The sequence below is a fragment of the Xyrauchen texanus genome, chromosome 29 (genome assembly GCF_025860055.1).
Source record: "Xyrauchen texanus isolate HMW12.3.18 chromosome 29, RBS_HiC_50CHRs, whole genome shotgun sequence".
Taxonomy (NCBI): Eukaryota; Metazoa; Chordata; class Actinopteri; order Cypriniformes; family Catostomidae; genus Xyrauchen; species Xyrauchen texanus.
In genome coordinates this window covers 12621907-12647224 of record NC_068304.1, presented here as the reverse complement: position 1 = coordinate 12647224, position 25318 = coordinate 12621907, and the positions used below count along the sequence as shown (strand labels likewise).

Genomic DNA, 25318 nt, shown 5'->3' with positions numbered 1-25318 from the left:
AATGTATATGTCCCTAATTTAACAAGATAGAGTCCCTTGTATAATGAATAACAGCATTAGCTGAAAGATAATTTCTTTCATACTGTATGCAAAATGGACATTATAAATGAAATATACCCAACTTTCTTGAAATTAAATGCTGAAATCGAAATCTAATCATGATATCGTGATATATATTGAATCGTGATATGTGCAATATGTATCTTTACAGATTGGCCCCATTCACTTCCATTGCAAGGGTCTTAAAGTAACCCCAATTTCTTTTCTTTTTTAAAGAAAAAGGAACAAGTCTAAATGCATTTTTTTGGTAATCGATATTATGCCACAAATGTTGTCGATTGAGGTTAACTTACATTGAAGCCGGAATATTCCTTTAAACATAAGAATTACTTTGTGTGATAGAATAATTGTCTGTGTCTGGCTATGGCCAATACTCCTGTCCTGATCATGTAAAGCGGGGTAAACTGATGCAGGGTATGTGAAGGACACAATAGGAGATATTTGTCTGTGGTGATGTGGGCGTGGCAGAGCGATGTCTTTGGAGAGTGAGGCCAGGAGAGGAAGAGTGGTAAGGATTGACACCTGTGGGAAATCAACTCTAACAGCTGTTTTGTGTTGCTGTGAGAGCTGGAGTGGGATAAAAGTGTAATAAAGACCACTGGAGGAGAGAGAGATATGCAGTAGAGTAGTTCTGTGTGTTTTTGTAATATGCTTTAAAGCGAACTTTGTTGTGCTAGACTGAAAATATTGTAAAATAAAAGACTTGCCTTGAACATTTACCCGCCCTCGCCCTCCACAGACATCGCTCGGCCACACCCACACCACATTGCGTGGACACGTCACCACATTGTCTTTTACGGTACATTTTTTTATACAATTTCTTTTTTTATTGAAAGACAAAAAGTGTATTCCTATAAAACAGTAGTTCCACAGCGATAATGACAATTGAAACAACGTCCCAGTACAAATAATACACTTGTTTATGGGAAAATGGCTTAAAATAAGTGCGTTAAAATATGAGCATTTTGCTTTAAACTCAAAATGTGCCGGCTCTGTTTACTTCCATTGTAAATGTCATACTATAACCATGAGTTTTACAAAAAAAAAATAAAAAAACTGGGACGAGTTGAAATTATGTTCTGTAATAATCAACTTTTAAAATTATGTTTAATATATTCTAATCCAACCTACTATCATGCTTGTGCTGGAATACAAGTGAATTCATTGTTTTTGTTTTTTTGTACGTAAACAATAAGAGAAAGTTGCCTGGAACTAAACCAATGAAAGTTATAAAAAGATAGGGCTGCAATTTAGAGCAGTTACAGAAGAGACCATAAAAATGGCACTATTACCTCACAAAGATCTAGTTGACTTTCCAAGATGAAGCACAAAAAAGGTCACCAAAGAGACCAATAAATGCAAGAATTACACAATCAACCAAGTAATTAGATATATGCAGAAAGGCCACCAAGAGACTAAAAGTTCTTATTTAAGAAGTCAAAAGAATGAAACGTCATTTTGACATATTAACTGCACACAATGCATCCATACACCTTACAACATTTTATGTCGTGATTTAATCCTCCAAGATTTATACTGCAATAAAAGTTGGAAAAGGTGTGTGTATTTTCCAGGTCCACTGTTATATGTGGACCAGAAGTTATAGTGTGCAAGCCATAAACATATTAAATAATATGATGGGTGAATGAACACTTGAATGACATATTATTGACTTCATTGCTGTTGTGGAATGCTGATACGCTTCTTAGGAATTAAAATAAAATGCAAGGTTTCAAGATTTGATTTGATGCATAAAAGTATTTGAAAATCAGACAAAATGAAAAAAGGAACATTGTCATTAATGCATGAACATGATCTACAATACATAGCACTGCAAATGGTGTGAACAAAATGATGGAAATACATGAATATCAAAATAATGACGTTAAACTGTTGAAATGGATACGAAGTATACAAATATAAGTAACTTGACAGTGTATGAAGACTGACTTGATTGCGTCATTTGTAAAGTGTCATGGAAGTGAGAAATTGCAGCACGTTGTTTGCCACAACTCTCCAATTGGTGGAAATTTTCTCTTTAGGATTAATGGGTAGTGTAGTTCTTTACCAGGAATTCCGCTATTAAACACGATGCTTAAAAAAATTACACTGAATTAACGCAGACTGATGGCTTCAACAGAAGCATATACCAACGATTAACAATCCTGGAGCTCACATTAGGCCGATCTTTAAAGTTTAACATTAAAACACAATTCCCCAATGGAAAAAAATAAATGAATGATATTTTTGCTTTCTGAACCAGATGGTGCACTCTACTGAAATCAATTTGGGAATGAAATGTCCTTTGGGCTTTGCATGAGCAGCACTATTTATATGATGCACACAGTTGCTTACTGTGTAGAGTGTTTTTTAGTTAGCCACTTGTGAGGTTCCAAGATGGTTTAGATCACTCTTTCTAGCCCTTTGAACAAACTTAGCAACACTCCATATCCAGTCTCGGGGCTGCTTGTGCTGTTTGGCACTATTAAGTTTTCGAGCAAGCCTCCTCAGTGAAGAACTTTAATAACATCTAAACAAAGATCTCGTCACTCGCGAGCAAAAGCAAGCAACAGACAAATATGCATTTTTATTTGTGTAATTTATGTTAAAGTTCCTCGCCCCTGTATGTTAATGTAACTCTTGCAGTAATCATTTTTCATAGTCATGCAGCCCGTTTTATTCAGTTGTGTGCTAAATGTTAAGCCAAACCATTGATGAGACCCGTATCATGACCATTTTAGCACGTAAACGGGTAATGTTGAGATAAAAATAAGTAAACTGGCCTGCATTGGGACAAACATTAAAAGTACTATAATTTTCAATTTGTTTTTATTAAAACAGACCCCAAATGTAGAGAGCGTTAAATGAATAATAAATTACCAGGGAAATAAAGATAGTAAAATAATGTATAATTATGCTCAGCATTTATTATAATTTTTTTAAAGCCTGATAGAAAATGATCTTCTTTTGTAGAGCAATACAATACTTTATGCAATTGCAAAATAGTCACATCCATCAAATATACACTTCAGAAAATTTTGTCTACGACTATTTCTGGGCTTAAAAGATATACGAGCCAAATCAATACATTCTATATCAAAAGGAGTATTTAAAATGTGGCGCCCTATGCACTACTTAAAGCCCGGCATGGCCCCTGTACCAAAATAATTGCCAACCCCTGGTTTAGATGCTGCTAGCTAGCTGCCTATGAAGGCAGTAGACAGCAAGGCAGCTCAATGTTTCACAATATCAGCTGTCCAAGATACAATAGACAAGTAACCAATAATAAGATACAAACAAAGGATGGATTACTGTATAGGCAAACTGATTGGAATAAGAAAATGGACAGAAATCGATTTGAAAAAATACTATTTTAAACACATTTTACAAGTAAAGTCATCAAATAATAAATTAAAGCATTAGGATTTTGCAGGGACTGGAAAAATTAAAATCAAAACCATCTCAAGTCAAGTGGTTTTTATTGTCGTTCAACCATATACAGTTTGTTACAGTACACAGCGAAACGAGACAACACTCATCCAGGACGATGGTGCTGCATAAAAACAACATAGGACAAACACAGAACCACATGAGACTACACAGACTAAATAACATTTCTACATAAAGTGCACGTGCAAAAAAGTACAGGACAGTACAGTAAATTACCAAAAGGAACAGGACAATAGGCACAGTAAGAGACAGCGCAGTGCCGACCAGTACACATTTGTAATCCATCTTATATTTTAGCTTCAAAGTATTCACCCTTTGCCTAGAGTACAGCTCTGCGCACTCGTATTCTCAACTAACTAGATCCACCGGGGGTGATTTTTAACAGTACTGTGAATGTCCTTGAGTGGCCCAGCCAGAGCCCAGACTTGAACCCGATCGAACATCTCTGGAGAGATCTGAAAATGGCTTTGCACCGACGCTCCCCATCAAACCTGATGGAGCTTGAGAGGTCCTACAGTACTGAAGGAATTTACATGCAGGCCACTTGTTGGCTGTTTTTCCTTCATTTGGTCAGCACATAAATGTACACTGGCAGCCAAACGTTTGGAATAATGTACAGATTTTGCTGTTTCAGAAGGAAATTGGTACTTTAATTCACCAAAGTGGCATTCAACTGATCACAATGTATAGTCAGGACATTACCGATGTAAAAACCAACACCATCATTATTTGAAAAAGTCATTTTTGATCAAATCTAGACAGACCCCATTTCCAGCAGCCATCACTCCAACACCTTATCCTTGAGTAATCATGCTAAATTACTAATTTGGTACTAGAAAATCACTTGCCATTACATCAAACACTGCTGAAAGCTTTTTGGTTCATTAAATGAAGATTAACATTGTCTTTGTGTTTGATTTTGAGTTGCCACAGTATGCAATAGACTGGTATGTCTTCAATATTAGGTCAGAAACGGCAAAAAAGAAACAGCTCTCTTTAGAAACTTGTCAGTCAATCATTGTCTTGAGGAATGAAGGCTATACAATGCTTAAAATGGCCAACCTGAGGATTCCATACAAAGGTGTACACTACAGTCTTCAAAGACAAAGAACAACTAGCTCTAACAAGGTCAGAAATATACAGTGCATCCGGAAAGTGCTTCACAGTGCTTCACTTTGTTGTTTATTATGTTACAGCCTTATTCCAAAATTTATTATATTCATTATTTTCCTCAAAATTCTACAAACAATACCCCATAATGACAACGTGAAAGAAGTTTGTTTGAAATCTTTGCAAATTTATAAAAAACAAATAATAAAAAAAATATCACATGTGCATAAGTATTCACAGCCTTTGCCATGACACTCAAAATTTAGCTCAGGTGCATCCTGTTTCCACTGATCATCCTTGAGGTCCACCTGTGGTAAATTCAGTTGATTGGACATGATTTGGAAATGCACACACCTGTCTATATAAGGTCCCACAGTTAACAGTGCATGTCAGAGCACAAACCGAGCCATGAAGTCCAAGGAATTGTCTGTAGACCTCTGAGACTGGATTGTATCGAGGCACAGATCTGGGGAAGGGTACAGAAAATGTTCTGCAGCATTGAAGGTCCCAATGAGCACAGTGGCCTCCATCATCCATAAATGGAAGTTTGGAACCACTAGGACTCTTCCTAGAGCTGGCCGCCCAGCCAAACTTAGCGATCGGGGGAGAAGGGCCTTAGTCAGGGAGGTGACCAAGAACCTGATGGACACTCTGATAAAGCTCCAGCATTTCTCTGTGGAGAGAGGAGAACCTTCCAGAAGAAGAACCATCTCTGCAGCACTCCACCAATCAAGCCTGTATGGTAGAGTGTCCAGACGGAAGCCACTCCTCAGTAAAAGGCACATGACAGCCCGCCTGGAGTTTGCCAAAAGGCACCTGAAGGTCTCTCAGACCATGAGAAACAAAATTCTCTGGTCAGAGGAAACAAAGATTGATCTCTTTGGCCTGAATGGCAAGCGTCATGTCTGGAGGAAACCAGGCACTGCTCATCACCTGGCCAATACCATCCCTAGAGTGAAGCATGGTGGTGACAGCATCATGCTGTGGGGATGTTTTTCAGCAGCAGGAACTGGGAGACTAGTCAGGATCGAGGGAAAGATGAATGCAGCAATGTACAGAGATATCCTTGATGAAAACCTGCTCTAGAGCACTCTGGACCTCAGATTGGGGGTGAAGGTTCATCTTCCAACAAGACAACGACCCTAAGCACACAGCCAAGATAACAAAGGAGTGGCTACGGGACAACTCTGTGAATGTCCTTGAGTGGCCCAGCCAGAGCCCAGACTTGAACCTGATCGAACATCTCTGGAGAGATCTGAAAATGGCTGTGCACCGACGCTCCCCATCAAACCTGATGGAGCTTGAGAGCTCCTGCAAATAAGAATGGGAGAAACTGCCCAAAAATAGGTGTGCCACACTTGTAGCATCATACACAAAAAGACTTGAGTCTGTAATTGGTGCCAAAGGTGCTTCAACAAAGTATTGAGCAAAGGCTGTGAATACTGTACACGTGATTTTTTTTTCTTTTCGTTTTTTTATTTGTAATAAATTTGCAAAGATTTCAAACAAACTTCTTTGACGTTGTCATTATAGGGTATTGTTTGTAGAATTTTGAGGAAAATAATGAATTTAGGAATAAGGCTGTAACATAACAAAATGTGGAAAAAGTGAAGCGCTGTGAATACTTTCCAGATGCACTGTATGTGGAAGGCAAGATGTACAACTAAACAAGAGGATAAGTACATCAGAGTCCCTAGTTTGAGAAATAAGACTCCTCACATGTCCTCAGCTGACATTTATTTTCAAATTGTAATAGTAATTTTTCACATTATTAATGTCCTGACTATACTTTGTGATCAGTTGAATGCCACTTTGGTGAATAAAAGTACCAATTTCATTCCATAGGAGCAAAATTTGTACATTATTCCAAACATTTGGCTGCCAGAGTAAATAAAAATAAAATAATTTAACATATATAATGAAATTTTATGTAATGGATTTTGAGATCTTGACAAACATAATTCAGTCAAGGGTTTGCAAAATTTGACTGGCAGTGTATAAATGAATAGACATTAATAGGTGGCATGCAGAAACTTAGGTATGCAACTGGTTTCTAGATCAGCGACTAAGCCAAACACAACCACCTCAGTTAAGGAGCTTAGAAAAGAAATATGCAGCTCTTCATTTCAGCAAAGTGAGCATTGGGATTAGAAAAAGCTGACAGCTGCCAACACTCTTATTCAAGCCCTCACAATTAATGCACAGAGACAGGATGTCAAGGAAGGGAAATTCAGCAGAGGCAAAACGAACTTACACAACCTCTAAATAAGTGTCCACAGAGCACTAGATTTAGTTTGGCTGTCATACAATGCCTTCAAGTGTGTGCTTATTTAGAACGAAATTACAGAGTAACTGTAAAGGGTGGGAAACCCAAAATTATAGTGTTCATTTCCAATCATGTATGATGCAATATCTCAACTTTCATCTTTTTGTCAAAGAGCAAGCTTGTGTGTATTCGTTTTTCAAGAAACTGGTTTCTTCACAGAATACTGGTCTCTGCAGTTCAGGTCAGAAAGGTTAAGACCTATGTAAACTACAAGTTAAACAGCAGAAAAACACAGGTTCTGCCCATTTTACTGACAATAAGCAATGACATAATGAGTGAGTCAGACTCTCCATTGTGGTGTAGAGGCATATCCATACACAAATGTGGCGAGAGAGACAGCTGTGTTTTGAGTTTCTGTCTACTGGTTTACTGTACAAATGTTCTCTTTACAGCAGCAGACTACAATGTTTACTTCTGCCCATTTACTGCCAAAGGGTACAATGTAAAAAATAAAATAAATAAAAGCTTCTTGACCAACAGAACGAGATAAAACTTAGTCTCTTAAAGGGGACCTATTATGCAAAATTCAGTTTGTACATAAATGTGAGTCGACAGGGTGTGTACACAACCACCCTACAATGTGAAAAGTCCACCCACTCATCTTTCTTATATTTCTATTAATCAAAAACAGTGTGTCAAATGGTGATGGACTCCACCCTATTATCTTCCCTTTTGATCCTCCCCTGAGTGATCTACACACAGTCTCATACAGTGAGAAGAATAATGTCTCAGCATCGTAAGCATCATAAGTGTTCTGTTGTTGGCTGTAAATGTGAACATAAGTGTCTTCAAATACTCCTGGCATCAGAGCCACTGAATACGCAGTGGAGAAGTTTTGTTTTTGAAGGAAATGTACCCCAAAACATACAAAAATGTGTGTATGTTTGTGCAAATTATTTTACACCAGACTGCTTTGTGAATGAGTGTCAATATAAAACAGGTTGTTTGCAATTTGCCTTTCCAAATGTGCTTGTTAGCTGATTCCATGGCTGATTAATGCAGCTAAAGTTACCATTGTCTCTGATTGTATTCATGCAGACCAGAGCTATGTCGGGGGCATGAGATGCGAAAACAGCATGTTTTTGATTCCACCCAAAAAGAGGCATTTACAACATGACATTCCTCTTATAATGGGTGGCCCACCTTACTGTATGTCACCCATAATAAGGCTTCTGACAACTATGTGTGGTTATTTTGCATTTAGGGTAATGAACAATCAGGTTTGACTGCTTTTCTGTCCAGTTAAATTACTTAAGACAAACTCACACCTAAACCCACAGCAAATGTATTGCACATTTATGAATTCTGAAAATAATGCACAACACTTCACACTGAAGGCAGACCAAACTTCCACCCAAAGAACCATATTGTAGAATGAGACACAGGAACAGAGCGCCATCGTCTGGTTTGAGCTGGTTTTTTTAATAGAGGATAGTATCCTATGGAGGACCAAATCTGTCAATATTATAAATAAATTATTAAAATTATGAAATCACTTTAGCTATTTAAACACATCAACCATGAATAAACACAAGCTCTTATCACCATCATCTGGTGCATTTGCATTAAATGTGATTAATACTGCAACATTTCACGTACACACGATGTTTTTGACCACGTCAATGTATGTGTTATCAGATTTATTCAAGTTTTGGTTTCTGTACAGACTGTCTGCCAAGATTTTCAGCCAAATCTCTGACAGATTTAGATATCTGAGTCTGTACAAGAATTGTCTCCCTTGGTGTGTACAGTTACAGTGATATGAGATTTTGGTCATATCACCCAACTCCAAGTCATTAATTCAACAGATATAATTCAGTCCCTATTTGACATAATCTGTTCACAGGTATATTTAAAAATTTCTAAATGCAGATCCATACACATCTATGGCTATATTTTAAGTCTGTAGACTTGCATTTAATTAAGTCACCCACAAGATGCCACTGTGACCTCCAACCTTCACTCTGGAGCAATAAATAAATGTGGAAATATATAGACATGGAATTCTTCAAAGAGATGGGTTTCTTCATAAGCCACTGTCTGAAGCATGGGCTCAGCATGGAGTTCACCAAAATTACCTGCGATGAGCTTCCAGCCAGACTGAGATACTCCTCACTAGGGCTGGGTGATAAAATAATATCAATATTTATCGCGATAAAAAAACTCCATGATATCAATGACAAGATTGTGTAATTTTCGATATTTAGCCTGTGTTCTACATCTAGACATGCGTGTTGTTAAAAACACTAGCAGTTTGGCTTTCTTATCGTATGTTCCCACTGGCGCGTGCTGAGTGAATGTGAGCGAACGCTTTCAATTCCTTCCTATGGAAGCCGAGCGTCAAGCTCACGAGGTGGATTGTAAAATTGACAGCAGCGCAGGGCAAGCGGATTTCTTCTGCTTCAGTGGAAACGCAGCCTCAGAGTATGAAGTTGCTTATGTAAGGCAGGTCACTGCGTTCCGGATCCTGACCCCAGATTGATTCCATCTTGACTTCAAGATATCATGGCGATGGTTACACCCTCTCATCGTCTATAGTGAGCAGCACGACAAAACAACAGTGCTGGTAAATTATTGTAAATTGGTATATGTATCGTCACTGTCATGACTGCTATGTTGCTCGGAACTGCACACAAGACTTTCACCCACTGTTGCACTTGTGTATATGATCGAGTGACAATTAAGTGATTTGATTTGGTTACATAATATCTGATCTTTCTGCACTGTATTCTATAGCACTGAAACACACTTCAATGATGTCCTGTCCCGGACCGCACCTGCATCCTCTTTTCCCCACATGTGCGTAAACATGAGGTGCGTGTTTCCAGAGCGCCTTTAGACCATAAAGTTGTGTCTTTCTAAATTTTGTTTTAATAATCAGCATGTTCCAAGCCTTTAATAATAAAAAACAAATACATTTCTGTTCTAATTTTGTGAAATGATTCAGATTTCATCATCTCTGACAAGGATGAAAGACAAAACAATTACTAGTTTGTAGTCTAGTCTTTCTCATTTTAATGAAAATAGAAAAATGGTCCATTCAGACGTTTACATTTTCAAAAGTTTCTCTCTGGAGATACCCCTGAACCCCCATACATTATCATTCCTCAGCCACAAGGCCTTTTAAAAAGCAGATCACTTATCCATTGTGAATCATGTAAAATATATATTTATATAATTAAAATGACAGCATCTGCACTCTAATCTCAGCTCAGCTTATTTATATTGCATTTAAAACACCAGATAACCAAAGTGCGTCACAGTAATAAAATTTAAAACATAACAAGATTTAAAAATTACCACGGACCAGTAATCTAAAATACAAACACTCCAAAATGGTGTCCTGCATTTCATTCATCAGACTTAAAGGCCAGTTTAAAGAGATGAAATTTCAGACGTGATTTAAAAGTCTTCAGTGATCACACTGCGCAGTGTCGCTCACTGTTTATACAGAAAAGTATGGCAAAAAACACGTCATAATAAAAGCACGATTCAAAATAAATCTGGATGCCTGAAATTGAATAAAAATATATTACAATTTTATAGTAAAATTGAACACTCTCTATAATAATAATAATTAATCAAAGTATCACAAGCAAGACATTTGTTGAATAAAAGTTTGGCAAAAAAAAAAAAAAAAAAGCAATGACATGCTAAAAAGTTTGTTCACTTTTTTAAAAGTTTTAAGAATGTATTGCTTGTACACCATTTTGATGATGAAATAATATTTTGGAAAAGTTTTCTGGAAAGTTCTGGAATATAATAATAATAATTATAAAAACTGTAATTATTAAAATAATTAAAAATAACTAAACTGGATGTTCAATAGCAGATTATCATATTAACATATCTTTGCTGTGGTATTGAAATTGGTATCGAGAACTGTGAAATTGAACTGGTACCGACTACTGAAATTTTGGAATCGTGATAACACTAATTTATTGACATTTTAAAATGTATTAATTTCATTTTTCACTTTAAATTGCAAAATATATTTGTATTTATTTTAAATAATGGTAGACTTGGTCCTCCATAAGTGTCATGCATCAAATCAAGAGAATTATGTAAAATCAGCAAACTAGTGGAGAAGCCAATATGTAAGTTGGGTAAGTAGTAAGTAGATGGATGTGTTAGGCTGCCTTTCACAGAGGAGTTCAGCTGTTTACAAAGTTGAACTAATAATAATAATAACAACATAATTAGTACACAATTATGGTAATTGAAGACTACACCATATTACATATGACTAACCAAATTTAAAGGTGATATCACAATTTAAAGGTTTTAAAATGATTTCACCCATTGTATTTTTAATCATGTGAATTATGTAATATTCAAAGCTGACATGACAAGCAGTGACACTTACATGTTTGTATTAACCTAAAACTATTTAATTAGTATTTCTATTTTTAAATGCCATAATGTACTATTCCAGCAACTATGAGAACTTGGCAGTGCAATATTGCAGATATTGTTGACTTTTGTATGACAAATTGCTTGCTATGCACCTAATTTTTAAGCCACTTGGGATAAAAGCATCTGCTAAATATCAATGTAACTTTTTTATATTTAATTTTTTTTATAATTATTGATATATATTTCGTTTTATGACCACATATTACTACACAGAATGTTTGTTCTTTGGAAAATTTGTCAAACTGAAGGACAAGGATACTACTTAAGTGAACTGCAAAAACATTTATTATAAAAAAGTTATACAAATGGTACAAAAAGCAAAACAGTGACCAGTCACAGCACCTAAACACTTTCCCTCATACATTCATTTGAACACCTAAAATTATGATGTAAAAAAAAGTCCATGTTGTCAACTACCCAATAAAGACTTCTGTATTTTATATGCTTTCCCATACACATGGATAGGAATTTCTGCATATTGAGCAGCTTCATTTGCCTCAGGAATGGGCACATAAAGACAGGATTAAAGTAAGACAGGCATCTAAACAAATTATCAACATGGTGCCACAATCTATTCTCATTGTTCTTAATCTGTTTTTTTTAAGTGAGGAATGTAGCTATAGTTCTTCAGGGCATATGGGCAAATGAGAGAACAAGAACCGGATATGGTGGTCCAACCCAAGTGGTTCCCAACCCTGTTCCTGGAGGCCCCCCAACACTACACATTTTGGATATCTCCCTAATCAAACACACCTGATTCAACTCATTAGTTCGTTAGTACAGACTCTACGTCTACGACCTGAATTGGATGTGTCAGATGAGGGAGATGTACAAAAAGTGCAGTGCTGGGGGCCTCTAGGGGCAGGGTTGGGAATCACCAACTGGACGCGACAGCCGTCAACGTTACATTCTACACAAGCAAGCGTCAGACAACTGCGTTAAAACGCCGGTTAAAATAGTTAAAAGTAGTTTTTAGCTTTGAAGCACGCGATCTGTTCCATTCCGTCCAGAAGTGTGACAGCAAGAACGCGTCCTGTGTGAACGGCCTTTAGGAATGAATATCTTAAACAAACAACTGGACAGTTTATAACAACAAAAAACAATTGGGCTTCATCTTTTTCAATGATGCGCGACGAGCTGAGCTAATTATTTAACCATAGAAGTTAAAAAGCGCTTGCAACTTTTCATGGACTTGCATAACTCGATTGACACAACTTCAGTCCAAACCAACATCAGACGTCACAGAACACCCGGCATCTCTGTCCCAATAATAAAAGCAATCCTCAATTCAGGATAAAACAGCGGCGGGAATATTGGCTGTGTTTAAAAAAATTCTAAGCAGGGCTATAAGGACATAATAACTAGGCCTATTTATATTTGTGAGGATCCAGCTAACTTCTTTAGTCGAAGAAATCAAGCATGATATATATATATATAAGTTTCTGCTTTACTATGTTAAATGATGCAGATCACAGATCTGTCATACATTTTCTTCTCTAAATTGCACATGATAGGCTACTTTTTAACATCTCTAGTTTACGAAGCAAAAATTGGCTATTTTATTTAAATAACCCTCATAAACAGACTTGTAAAAGACTTATATTGGTTCCAGTAAACGACGCTTAAAAAAAGAAACAAAAAAACCAGCAGCAGTATGAACACATGTGATATATGTAAGTGTAAGAATGTGCTTACGTCTCAGGCCAACACGCCAAACTCCTTCCTCTGCACTCGGTTTCCTCCTTAACCCATTCGTTTTCAGCTCATTTACTCGACACTTTTATGACTACGTTGAAAAACCAGGGTTTTATGTCACGGTTCAAAAGAGTTAAGAGTTTAGCAGTGTCTCGTGGAATTAAGAAACACGCAGACACGCCTGAACTCAACAAGCGGCATGAGACGCGCGCGAGCACACACACATCTGACTGCAGTGACGCACGAGCTCCTGTTCATGCAAGGAAAAATAAATCATTTCCCACTCCCATTACTGACCACAGGCCACTTTTCAGTCCTCGTTAAACTCTCCGTCTGTCTGAAGTGAGGACGACTTCTGTGAAACAACTCACACAACTCACTGCAAGTAAATATCTTGTGAAGCTGCATGTAACAAATGTTTAATAATACTATACAGATTTTATCATGAGCATTTTACACAATAGTTTCAAATAACTTGAATGGGGCACATTGTTGGACACCACTAAAATAATTAAGAGTACAGCTGTGCTATTACAGTACATCCAAGCTGCTTTACTATAATTTTCATAGATCCAAATGCAGAACAAACAAACTTTATATTAATAAACAGATATTAGCATATACTTAACGAAAGCAATGCTATATTTCTGCTCTAGTGTCTTCTTTTTAAAGCCTACAAAATTTTAAAGAGCATTCCTGATGCATGAAAAATTTGCAGACAATCAAAATAGTTTGATAACAAAGAATAATTATTTATTAACTGATTATTTGATGAAGATCTCAAAAAGCTCTCATACACTAAAACAATATTTGTGCCTATTTCTAAGATTCAAAAATATAAATGTTTCTTAAAATTACATCAAATCGAATAACTAAATAAGTGTGTATATATATATATATATATGATTTTGTTCAAGATTACGCAATTCCATTTGATGGCATTTTGTAATGAAATTGAATGCATAAATCTTACATAATTATATTTTTTTTGTATAATTGATATGTGTATATGTGTATGGAGAAAATAAGAAAGAGAAAAGATAGATTACATAAAACATATAGCATTTATGTGGTATACATACAGTATATCATGCAAGAAAATAAATTATTAACAACCAATGAGCATGTGAGTAATAAATAGCCTACGAGATTCCATAAAAATTGTGACTTGCAGAAAATGATTTGCATTTCATAGAAAGACCAATTTGAATTTGTCATAGACAGAAAGCTGCATACGTTCCTCTAAAAAACTTATAAATAACTTATAACTCTTATGGCTTATTTATTTGCAAAGTCATAGGTTTTAATGAATATAGAGTTTGAGTTTCTACTCAATAACAAATTTTATGAAAATTATTTGTTATTAACCTTGGCAAAAAAAATTGTTGCATATTTTAAAGATTTATGCATTTAAATGTCCTATCAAAATTCCATCAAATTGAACTGTCTAATTCTTGCCCATATTACATTTATAAAACAAACAAAAATAAATACTTTGATAAGACTACTTGATTCAATTTGAAAGAATTATGTTATGAAATAAAAATCTGTAAATATTAAAATAAAATTTTTGTGTATGGTTTAGTCATATTACCGTCATATTTACAATCATTTATGTCTTCTCATTAAATTCACTGTACAATACATATCAAAATAGCTTAACAGACCCTGCATGCCACATTTAAATAGACAAGTATACACTATACTCATTCAGGAATCACTTCAGCACACCTATTGTCTATCAGATTCCCACCTTTTCATATTTCCTGCCTCTGGTCTGTAGAGGAGAGGAACAATGAAATCTCCTCATTCTTCCTGTGCCCTTCCTGTGAGTGTGTGTCTTGGACACTTATCCAAAATGAGTTCAAATATAATTTAAGTCTAAGACTTAATTAATTTTCACTATTTTTTCCCCCACATTCTTCCAAGGCTGCTAAAATTCACAGGACCCAGGACAAAATTTGTATTGGTGGGCTCAACAGCTACAGTATAAGTAAGCCATTCGAAGGTTGAAAATAGCAAATAGAGTGGACCTGTGGCACAATCAAATCATTGCTATGTTTATTTGAGTATCCCGACCAGCCTGACACAGCAACGTTGGCTCAACCAATGGCATGAGTTTGGGGCAGGACAAATGGATTGAGATAGTGTTCAAGAAAACCTGTTCACACTTCACTTTTAAGTCTAGTTTATGTATACAAACATACAAAATCTTACACACAATCAACCTAATTCCTGTGTATTCCTCATTTAACCTGTTATGATGAAATCAGGGTAGTCTGAGATCTGAATGATGAGGGCATTGCTGTGTATTTTCCACTCACACAAATAAAAAGTATGTTGTAACTTTATATTTATAGGTTCTTTGGTGCATGCCTAGTCACAGCAGCAGTTCATCATGAACTGACCTGGAAACAGTGAAAAATCATTGCAATTTGATTAGTACTCTGAGTGTATCTCCAAACACATGGGCATATCAGCAGGGTATTCACAGCGAATTAGACAAACTAACTGCATACCTACAAAAACAATAGCATATTTTCACCATGTGATACAGCTAACATCCCTGCACTCTGCATCCACGTTTAACAATCTTTTATGAGAGGGCATAACAAATTTATACAGTTTTCTTGACTCAACTTAATTAAAGAAATGTAATACTTGCACTCAAATAAGCATGAAAATACCTTTCACAATGGAGTACATTATTTGCAACACAACAATAATGCAATGTATTTGTATACAATGTGGCTAGAAAACAAATTGTCAACGTAAATAATTTAAAGAGAAATTACAGGTTGCACGTTGCATGCAACTGTACATTGCAATACGAATGGGTACTTTGCTGTGTATGTGTGTACAGTATGTGTACAGAGGGATTTTGCTAAAGGAATAACGTAAGGGACAGTGATGTTGGAATAAGATGCAGAGTCGCAGTCTTGGAGTTAGTCTTGGAAATTAGTCAAGATTACTTTCCATTACACAGGGAGTTCTGCTGACCCTAATAGTCCTTTAGTACTAGAAACATAAGGCCAACTATGTCTTTAAAGGGGTCATATCATATTGCTTCCCCTTTGGTCCACAACCTGGTCTCACAGAACCATCCTACTATACATATTTGCAAATTTTTCCTGGTGAAATGAACACTAGAGGTGCTAAAACATCAATCTTATGACATATAAACACTTTTTTCTATAGCGCATGACTTATTGTAACGTTTGAATTACACAACCAACTAGATTTACAAGCTTGTTTTAATGCTGTTAAATTCCCCAACAGCTCAACCTAGCATTGCACTTGCTATGCAAAGGACTGGAGTCCTGAAGAGCAGTCAACTAGACACGTGAGGCAAAAGTATCATAAAGCACTACAAAATTATGTGGTTGCTTCAGCAATTGTGTCTATCATCTACAATTAGATTTTTGTGACATTATTGGTTAGCTTTAGGTTTAAGGTTAAGAAGGTAGATTTGTTGATTTAAAATTCGATATAGCATAAACCTCTAACTCCTGATATGTCGAGAAGGATATAGCTGCAGGCAGTGCTTCAAAAAGGGGCAGAAGCTCCAATCCGCCAGCAAAGATATAGAGAGCCCCTAACCTAGCCTTTTCTCTAACACTAATCGTCAGGGGCGTCGGACTGGGGGGGTAAAGGGTACCGAGTACCCAGGGCTCGAGGCAGGGGGGGCCCCTTAGAAGTCAGTTTTCTATACATACATATTTGGTACGGGGGCCCAGCAAGATGGTTTGTACCCAGGGCCCAAAATTTGGTGCTACGCCCCTGCTAATCGTGTGTGGAAGTGACACCCATTTTTGGAGTTAGAGCAACCCTCTGCGAAGAGTATCCCTGCCCCATTCAGACATTTCGGCCCTATTGTGAGATCTCTATCCTACAGATATACCTACAGTACTTGCATTTGTCAGGGAGAAAATGTAACTTACTTTTATCACCACCAAAATCTTTCTAGCAAATCAGTCCACTGTCAGCCAACTTTTGAACGCTCCTTGGAGGCTGTTTCCAGTCATGCCAGTGCAGCTCCTATCTAATTGAATGGGGGATCACCTAAATCTCCAAAACTTGGTTGGTCAAGATTACAATCATAGAACAAATTTTAAATCAGTAGTAAAATCTGACAAAACTGGTATCATAAATTGTGATTCTTTACCTCATATTACGCTAAAAAACAAAATGTCCCATGCTTGAATAGCTAATGCGCATGCACGTTTTCAAGTTTATTGACAGGTGATGTCTGTATCAAAAAAGTTATTGGCTCTTTTACCTGTAAGGGTATCTACATCCATTGACCGTTGGGTGCTAGAGCTCCTTGGTTGGGTGTTCTAATTTTTCCCAACTCAGTGGACATTTCACCTTAGAATTGCCTCAATGTGTGTAATATGTGTGTGTAATCTTATTTTACACAAAATGTCGCCACTGTCACGTAACTTTCATTAAACCAGGGTTCACTTATGCTGTTAGCAATGTTTCTGCACCAAAAACAGTTTTTCCACAACCAATCACTCTGAGCCCAAGAATTAATGGTCTATTTTTATACATCTCTCATGTAAATGTCTTGTGGATTAACTGTTAAGAATTATTTATAATTTTAGCTCGGCTCATCATTCAATAGCAGCCTCTTTTTGAAGTTTGCATTACATTGTGACAGGATCACTAAACCGCATGTGCTGAAATGGGTCACTCAAACTGTTCAGATCAGACTGAAATGGACATTTTAAAAAATAAACTTCAGCAGCTCATTTCTAATGTTGAGATCCTTCCGAAAGAAATGCAGAACAGCAGGTGCTACACACCGGCAGAAGCAGCACCAGATTCGAGGAATGTTTCTAATCATCCAATGGCATAATTTACTTGTAAATGTTGTAAAACATATAAAAATTGCAGAAGCTCATTAGAGTCAGAGTCAATCTTGCAGATCAGTTTCAATAAATGCTCTTTTTTTTTTGACGAGGGAGAAAGCTTTGGGTTCTGAAAGTACATTTTAATAGTAGATCAAGCAGTTTTATCTCAACAGATCAAGAAAAATGTGATTGCTTATGATATGACCCCTTTGAAGGTGAGTTAAAGGTAAACTGGACTCTAAAAGACTTAGCGAATTAGAACATTTTTGCCAGGACCTGATAGAAAAATCAAGAGGGTTGCAATACTGGGCTTTTCTTCAAGCTTGCTCCTTTATCCCTACTCTACTCCTTCTCTTTGCCCTCTTCGTTTATCTCACTTCTCTTCTTAAGATTTGCTTGGCTTATCCACGGCCACGTCCACTCTCTCAGCAGGGGCCACTTCCACAGAGAGGATCTCTTCTCCCTCCACCCGGGGAGTCATGCGGATGATCACGGTGCTGTCGGTGGTCTCTGATACCATGTCATCTTCATCCGGGATGCGAATGCGGGGAATGGGTGAACGCCGGTGGATGGGGGAAGGAGGGGGAACACGACCAGTGGAGGCACTGCCAGAGACAGGCTGTGAGAGAAAGGAAAAACAATACAAAGGAAGTAAGAATCATTCAAATGTCAGTAAACCAGGGGTTAAGCAATAACTTATGTTTGGCAATGACACTAGAATAAAGATTATGGCAGATCTGATTTTTGAGCTTGGGTTGGAGTGTTGTGGGAAAGAAAGTTTTTCCCGCGTATCGTTACGTGCTTGGTCGAATGCTAAAGCCTTTCATAAAATACTATTTTGACTGTGTGATACATGCGCACTACGACTGCTTTGTGATACTCTTTTGCACAGTCAACACCAGGTGCATTGAACTGACGTTGACTGTCCGCATGAAAAACTGGGCTGCATACCAACAGTCCGCGTGTTATATGCTGATGAAGAAATTTGTTCCATGCGCACTGGGCTTGGCCTTAAGAATTGAAAGTTAATCTATGCAAGTACGCATAGCTATGCAATCTTGATTTCACACTTCGTTGCATTTCCAAATGTTTCAAAACGCAGTTCAATGCAAGTACGCTTTGCATTCCCAGTACTGGCCATAGGGGGCGTTTAGCAAGTTAGCTAAATTTAGATAAACTGTTAACATGTTTAATAATAACATATCCTTGTAATTGTTGGACCAAATGTTGTGCTTTTTTGTGACAATAACATTATTGGTTCTTGCTTGTTTTGTGACCAAATGTCATTGATGTCCAACTGGCATATTCAAGACCCCATATGATTGGAGATCAACAGTAGATGGCAAAATTATAATTTTCATATTTTGTTCTGTTACTCTCTAAAAACTATAGTACAGCTTCAGAAGACTTGGAATATTGCGCCTGATTCGTATGGACCACTTTTATGGTAAATGGTAAATGGTCTGCACTTATAAAGTGCTTTTTTTAACCTTAGAGGTTACCAAAGTGCTTTACACTGTGTCCCAATCCCCCATTCACACACACACATTCACACTTACATTCATACACCAATTTATGATAACTTTTAGGTGCTTTTTTCCATTTTGGAGCACCTGTCGCTATTTACCTTAATTATATGGAAAGGAGTGGCCCAGAAAAATTCAAGTTATAGGATTCAAATAATAAGATAGTGACCAAATGATGACAGAATAGTCATTTTTGAGTGAACTACTCCTTTAATCCTTTAATGCATGGGTGTTTCGCCAACTTTTTCAAGACAATTAGAAAATAATATAATATAATATATTCTGATATATTCTGATGTTTTATTTTTCATATACAAAGAGATATATAGGATATATATATATATATATATAAATATAGGGTAGGATTAATTACTTTCACACTGAAATGAGACGTGACTGGATGTCAAACACACATTGAGCGACACATAACACATGTACTAAACATAAGTTACTGATTTGTATTTTCTAAGGCTCTTTTTGAGTCTAAATAGACATGCAACTTAAATGATTTCAGTATTACACCCAAATGACAATATCCATTTTAAACTGTTCATGTGTTACACTTGCTATAGTTTACTTTCATGTGACTTCTTCATCAAATAGAAATATCAAATGTGAATCAAGTCAATTACTAAAATGTAATTTTACAAGGCGCCACCTTGAGTTACAAATAGCATGTAGAATATAATATGTACTGTATGTGTACAAGCAAATGGAATTATGATAATTCACCATTGTTGCACAGATAATCAACATGATATAGTAGTCATTTCTAAAAAATGGATGCGGTACAGGGGGTGGAATGAGGTCCCGGGTCACTAAAGACCCTGAGGTATGCATTAAAGGGTTAAGGAGTGTGTAGAAGGTGCTTTGGGTGCGTATGCATTTTGCATACTAGAGTAGATTACGTTTCTGGCCTAAACGATCACAAAAGAGAGATCTAAATACCTCCAGAGTTGCTCCTTTATACACTTCCTTCAGCTTGGCGAAAGTCTCTCCTGTGGCAACTTTCAGGGCAGCCTTGTAAAGTTTGGGCGTATCTGGTCGCGGAGGAATGACCTCAGCTGTTTCTTTAACATCACCCTTCTCATCTGTAGGCTTCTTATCTTTGGTCAGCATCTTCCTATGGAAGGAGACAAACACACACAAACATAAAACCTGAAGAAAGTGTTCTGAAGAACACTGCAATAAGCTAACATACTGTATGTGCATCGCTGAGACTGTAGAGCAGCAGGAAGGGCAAGAGGGAACTTTCACGAAGTTTTAGATGGCATCAAATGACCTGATCTCAGGCACTTATGTAGTACATCATTCAACACACATACACACACACTGACCCTTGGAGTGAATTGGACTCACATGTGAATGGGAAGCAGAGATTATGCAACTCATGTCTGTTTGCGTTTAAATTCTTCATTATCTCTATTACATCCAAACTAACACAATCAAACACTAATCGCCCACATTCCCTTTCTCATTAAAGAAGAACAGAAGGAAAGAGAAAGATACAGAGAGAATGAGATATGAGAAGAAAAACAGAAATGAATAGGAGACTCTGTTGAAAAGACCAGTTAAACCAGCGTGAATGTCCATGTTGGCCCATCCTGGTTAATGCTGGTTTGGTGCTGGTCTATCTGGTCAACCAGCATAGCCATTCAAAACGTATTCTGATAAATCTGGTTGACTTACAGGTTAAGCGAGTTAAGAAGCCTGGTGGGGACACCAACATACCAGCATCCAAAGCACAGCATATGCCACAGAAAGATAGGTCTACCAAACAAGGCTAATCACAAGCACTAAGAGATCTGTGAGTGTGATACAGAGCTGTAAATGGCTCAGTCAGATCACTGTAATGGATGAAAAGTGTGTATGTATGTGTGTCTGTGTGTGTTTGTAAGGATTGCTGGTGCTCTTGGTTGAGATTTGAGCTCCGATCCACTCACTTGGCCTTTTTGCGCAGTAGTTTCTGGGAATCGGGGTAGTGTACTAAGATTTCTGCTAGGTCCTTCTTATCCAGGATGAAGAGGTTGGCAAAACCATGGGCTTTCACATTAGCTGTTCGTCTGTTCCCACCACCAACTGCCAGCAAACTGAGGGGGTAGACACGTACAAAACCAGTCAGTTTGTTTTTTTACACACCACACAGTGCACTGCAAAAAAACAATGCTACTGTATGTTTGAAATACATCACTTCCTACTATATACTGTGCTTAATGCACTCTATACTTACTAACTTTATAAAGAAAAGAAAATAGTATGTTAAACAGTATGCAATGCTAAATGTTTTAAACTGTTGTGTGCAACACTGTTGTCATATCTCTAGATTGCAAGTTTAATTTAGCAAGTCAACATTTTGGAAATAAACACTTTTTTAAAATGTTTTTTGTAATCCAATTTTATGTTAAAATGTATTTTTGTATGATATGTCTATATCCTTACAATGCAAGTCAACATGGTCTAAAACGTTTAAGCTCCAAAAAGGACATTAATGCAGCATAAAGGGGATTCAGTCAACTCATGTGGTTTAATCCATGTCTTCTGAAGATATACGATTAGTTTTGGGTGAGAAGCCGACCAAAATGTAACTTATTTTTCTCTATGGGTATGGGTATAGACACATCATACATATGAATATATCTTCATTTGTGTTTCACAGAAGAAAGAAAGTCATAGGAGTTTGAGATGACTTGAGGGTGAGTAAATGATGAGAGAATTATAACTTATGATCCTGTTTCCACCTGGTATTAAGATGCGTTTCAGTTGATGCTATCACATGTCAGCGCTAAATAATGTCTAAACAGGGTCTAAAAAGTTTTTTGATCGGATCACAAAAACTACATTCTAGTGTGGTCATAAACACATATGACCGCATTGCATTTAAGGTGTAAAGCTAATGCGTCCTGTATGTGTCCCGGCAGCAGCGAAGCATCACCCCTCACCTGTCAATCAACTGCTGTGCTAAACAAGAGTTCAAACTTGGCCGGTTACGAGCAGTTTCAAAGGAAATAAACGTCCAGTTGGAAAATGTTAAAAAGTCTTTGGTGAACTGTGCCTTTAATGTGTCATTCTCAACCTCATATATACAGTACTGTTAACAATATCTATACATATATATATATATATATATATATATATATATATATATATAATACATACAGACAGTATATATGTTTCGTATAGTATGAAACTTGAGCAAAATCCCAAAACTTTTTTACCAGGTCACAATTGTATTTTAGTAATTAAGTATAGTGCAACCTAACCCAATCATTACTATTAAAGTCTTGCCCAACCCATTCCACAGAAGGCATTAGGTGTACAGTACAAGAGACAACAGATCTTTACATGAATGTTCTCCATCACTCACCTGATTTCCCCAAACACAGAGCCGGCTCTCAGAGTCACAAACACCGTCTTCCCATCAGGCCCGCCCACCACCTGCACCTCTCCTGCTTTGATAATGTACATCTCTCGGCCGATCTCACCCTGACCACCAGAGCCGAGAAGGGCAAGAGTCAGTTCAAATGCTAACAGATAAAAGGCCCTTTCATGGTGGCATATTTGATGTGACCTTTCCTCAATGTGCTTTGAGAGTTTAAAGTTCAAGGATAAACTTCAAACATATTGGCCAAGAAGAGATATATGTAGGTTTTGAATTAGTTATTTCAATGCAGTGGCAATGTATATGCAGTACTTACAGTCAACTTGCACTAACAGTCACTGACATAATGTTTATCTTACCTTTTTACACACAGAGTCTCCTGGAAGGTACACCACAGATTTTAGCCTCTTCAGCATGTCAAATATCATCTGTCTGTCACATCCCTGGATTGAACATAAAGGGATTTCATTACCCATTTTATTCCAATGATATGACATATTTTAAATGGAAAACAGGATATTTTATTTATCAGGAATTGATAAAGTCAGATAAGATTGGATTGTTCAGATTTGAACAGTGAAATAAAAATTTAATTAATTAAAGTAAAAGTGCTTTGAAAAATTATAAAACAAAGTTCTTTTATATATATATATATATATATATATATATATATATATATATATATAATATGCACAGATGAATCACATCCAATGAGACTTGGATTGTGTATTTAAAAAGTAAATAAAGTAAATTTTTATTTCATGCTGTTGGAAAATCTTCTAAAAGCTACTCACCTGAAAGAGTGCCACTTTACTGACAATGGAGAAGTTAACGTCTGCAGCGATGTCAAGACGCATCTTTTCTGGTAACTGAATAAGCAACTCCTGCTCATCTGAAGACAAACAGACCATAATACATCACCAACACTTCTTAAAGTGGTTGTTCACCCAAAAATTAAAATTTTGTCTCAGAACAGTGACGTTTATTTGGTAGGCAGAATGTTAACCTAAGTCACCATTCACTTTCATTGCATCTTTTTTCCAAACAATGAAAATGAATGGTGACTGAGACTGAACACTTTTATGTGTCCTTTCATGTTCCAAAGAAAGAAAGTCATGCAGGTTTGGAACGAAAATTCTCTAATCATATACTCATCCTCATACCATCCCAGATATGTAAGACTTTCTTTCTTCTGCTAAACACAAATAAAGATTTATAAAATAATATTTAAGCCATGTTGGTCCTCACAATGCAATAGAATGGATACCGAAATTTTGGTCCAAAAGCACAAATGTCAGCATTAAAGTAATCCATATGACTCCAGTGGTTAAATCTACATCTACTTTGTATATATAACAGATCAATATGTAAGACATTTTTTACTTTAAATTCTCCTCCCTGCCCAGTAGGTGGCGATGAGCACTAGGAATGTGAACCACCATTCTTGAAAGTGGAGATTGATAGTAAAAAAGGACTTTAAACATTGATCTTCTTCTCACCCACAACTATCACATCGCTTCTGAAGACATGGATTTAACCACTGGAGTTTTATGTATTACTTTTATGCTGCATTTATGTGCTTTTTGGAGCTTAACATTTCTGAACAACATTCACTTGCATTGTATGGACCAACAGAGCTGAAATATTCTCCTAAAAGTCTTTGTTTGTGTTCTGCAGAAGAAAGTTATACAGGATGTCATTAGAGAACGAACGATATTCATTTTTTAAAAACAAAACGATACGATACTGATTATTTGTATGTTTACATATCCGATAACCAATATGCAGAACCGATATTTTTATACATTTAACTTATTTTCTATTTTACCTTCACCTAACAGAGAAAACATTTGCATAAATCTTATATTACAGTAATACTCAAATACCATATTTTTTGTATAATAACTACAACAATAATAATAATAATAATAATAGGTACAATTATTTGACAACATCTGTTTTCAAACAGAGAACATAAATAAACTACAAGGGAGTCTACCAACATTGCATGAATGTAATAGTTAGCTGGAATGAGTATACATTCTCAGGAAAGTAAAAAACACAACAAAAAAATGATAAATACATCACTGTGATTACAGAGTCCATCCCAAAAGGCATCAGAATTATTAATAATGTTTCATCAGTCTCTAGATTACTACTGCCTCACGAAACACCTGCTGACAGAGCTGACATTTTTTATTAAACAGTGAGCAGCACATCTGCAGTTTATCTTGCAGCAATTGACACACAAATCTCAACAATGCGCTCATTGTAACCCAACACAAAGCTATTTTAAACACATTTATTGTTACATGAGTATTTTGCCCCATGCATTTATGCATAACATTTACTCGAACATTGCCAAGGAGACAGGGCCGTAGCTAGTGGGGTGAAAGGTGGTAACGATTCTAGGGGCCCAAAAGTCCAGGGGCCCCCACATCAAATTCTAAACTGTATTTTTTATAGGAAAGGGGCAAAGAGCAATAAACAGTCAGGGGGG

General features: G+C 36.6%; 2 protein-coding genes across 2 annotated transcripts in view; both read right to left on the bottom strand.

Moving 5' to 3' along the window:
- The window catches only part of LOC127623156 (kinesin-like protein KIFC3), a 67081-nt gene extending 53774 nt beyond the window's left edge, over nt 1–13307 (bottom strand). Inside the window, exon 1 of the mRNA XM_052097439.1 lies at nt 13058–13307. The gene's annotated coding sequence lies outside the window, so the exon portion shown is untranslated. The remainder of the gene's footprint in view (nt 1–13057) is intronic.
- Nucleotides 13308–18286: 4979 nt separating this feature from the next.
- LOC127622994 (cyclic nucleotide-gated cation channel beta-1-like) overlaps nt 18287–25318 on the bottom strand; it is a 56768-nt gene continuing 49736 nt past the window's right edge. The window contains 6 exon segments of the mRNA XM_052097218.1: nt 18287–18532; nt 20388–20562; nt 21383–21529; nt 22804–22922; nt 23178–23261; nt 23613–23710. Coding sequence (XP_051953178.1) covers nt 18287–18532; nt 20388–20562; nt 21383–21529; nt 22804–22922; nt 23178–23261; nt 23613–23710 — 869 coding nt within the window.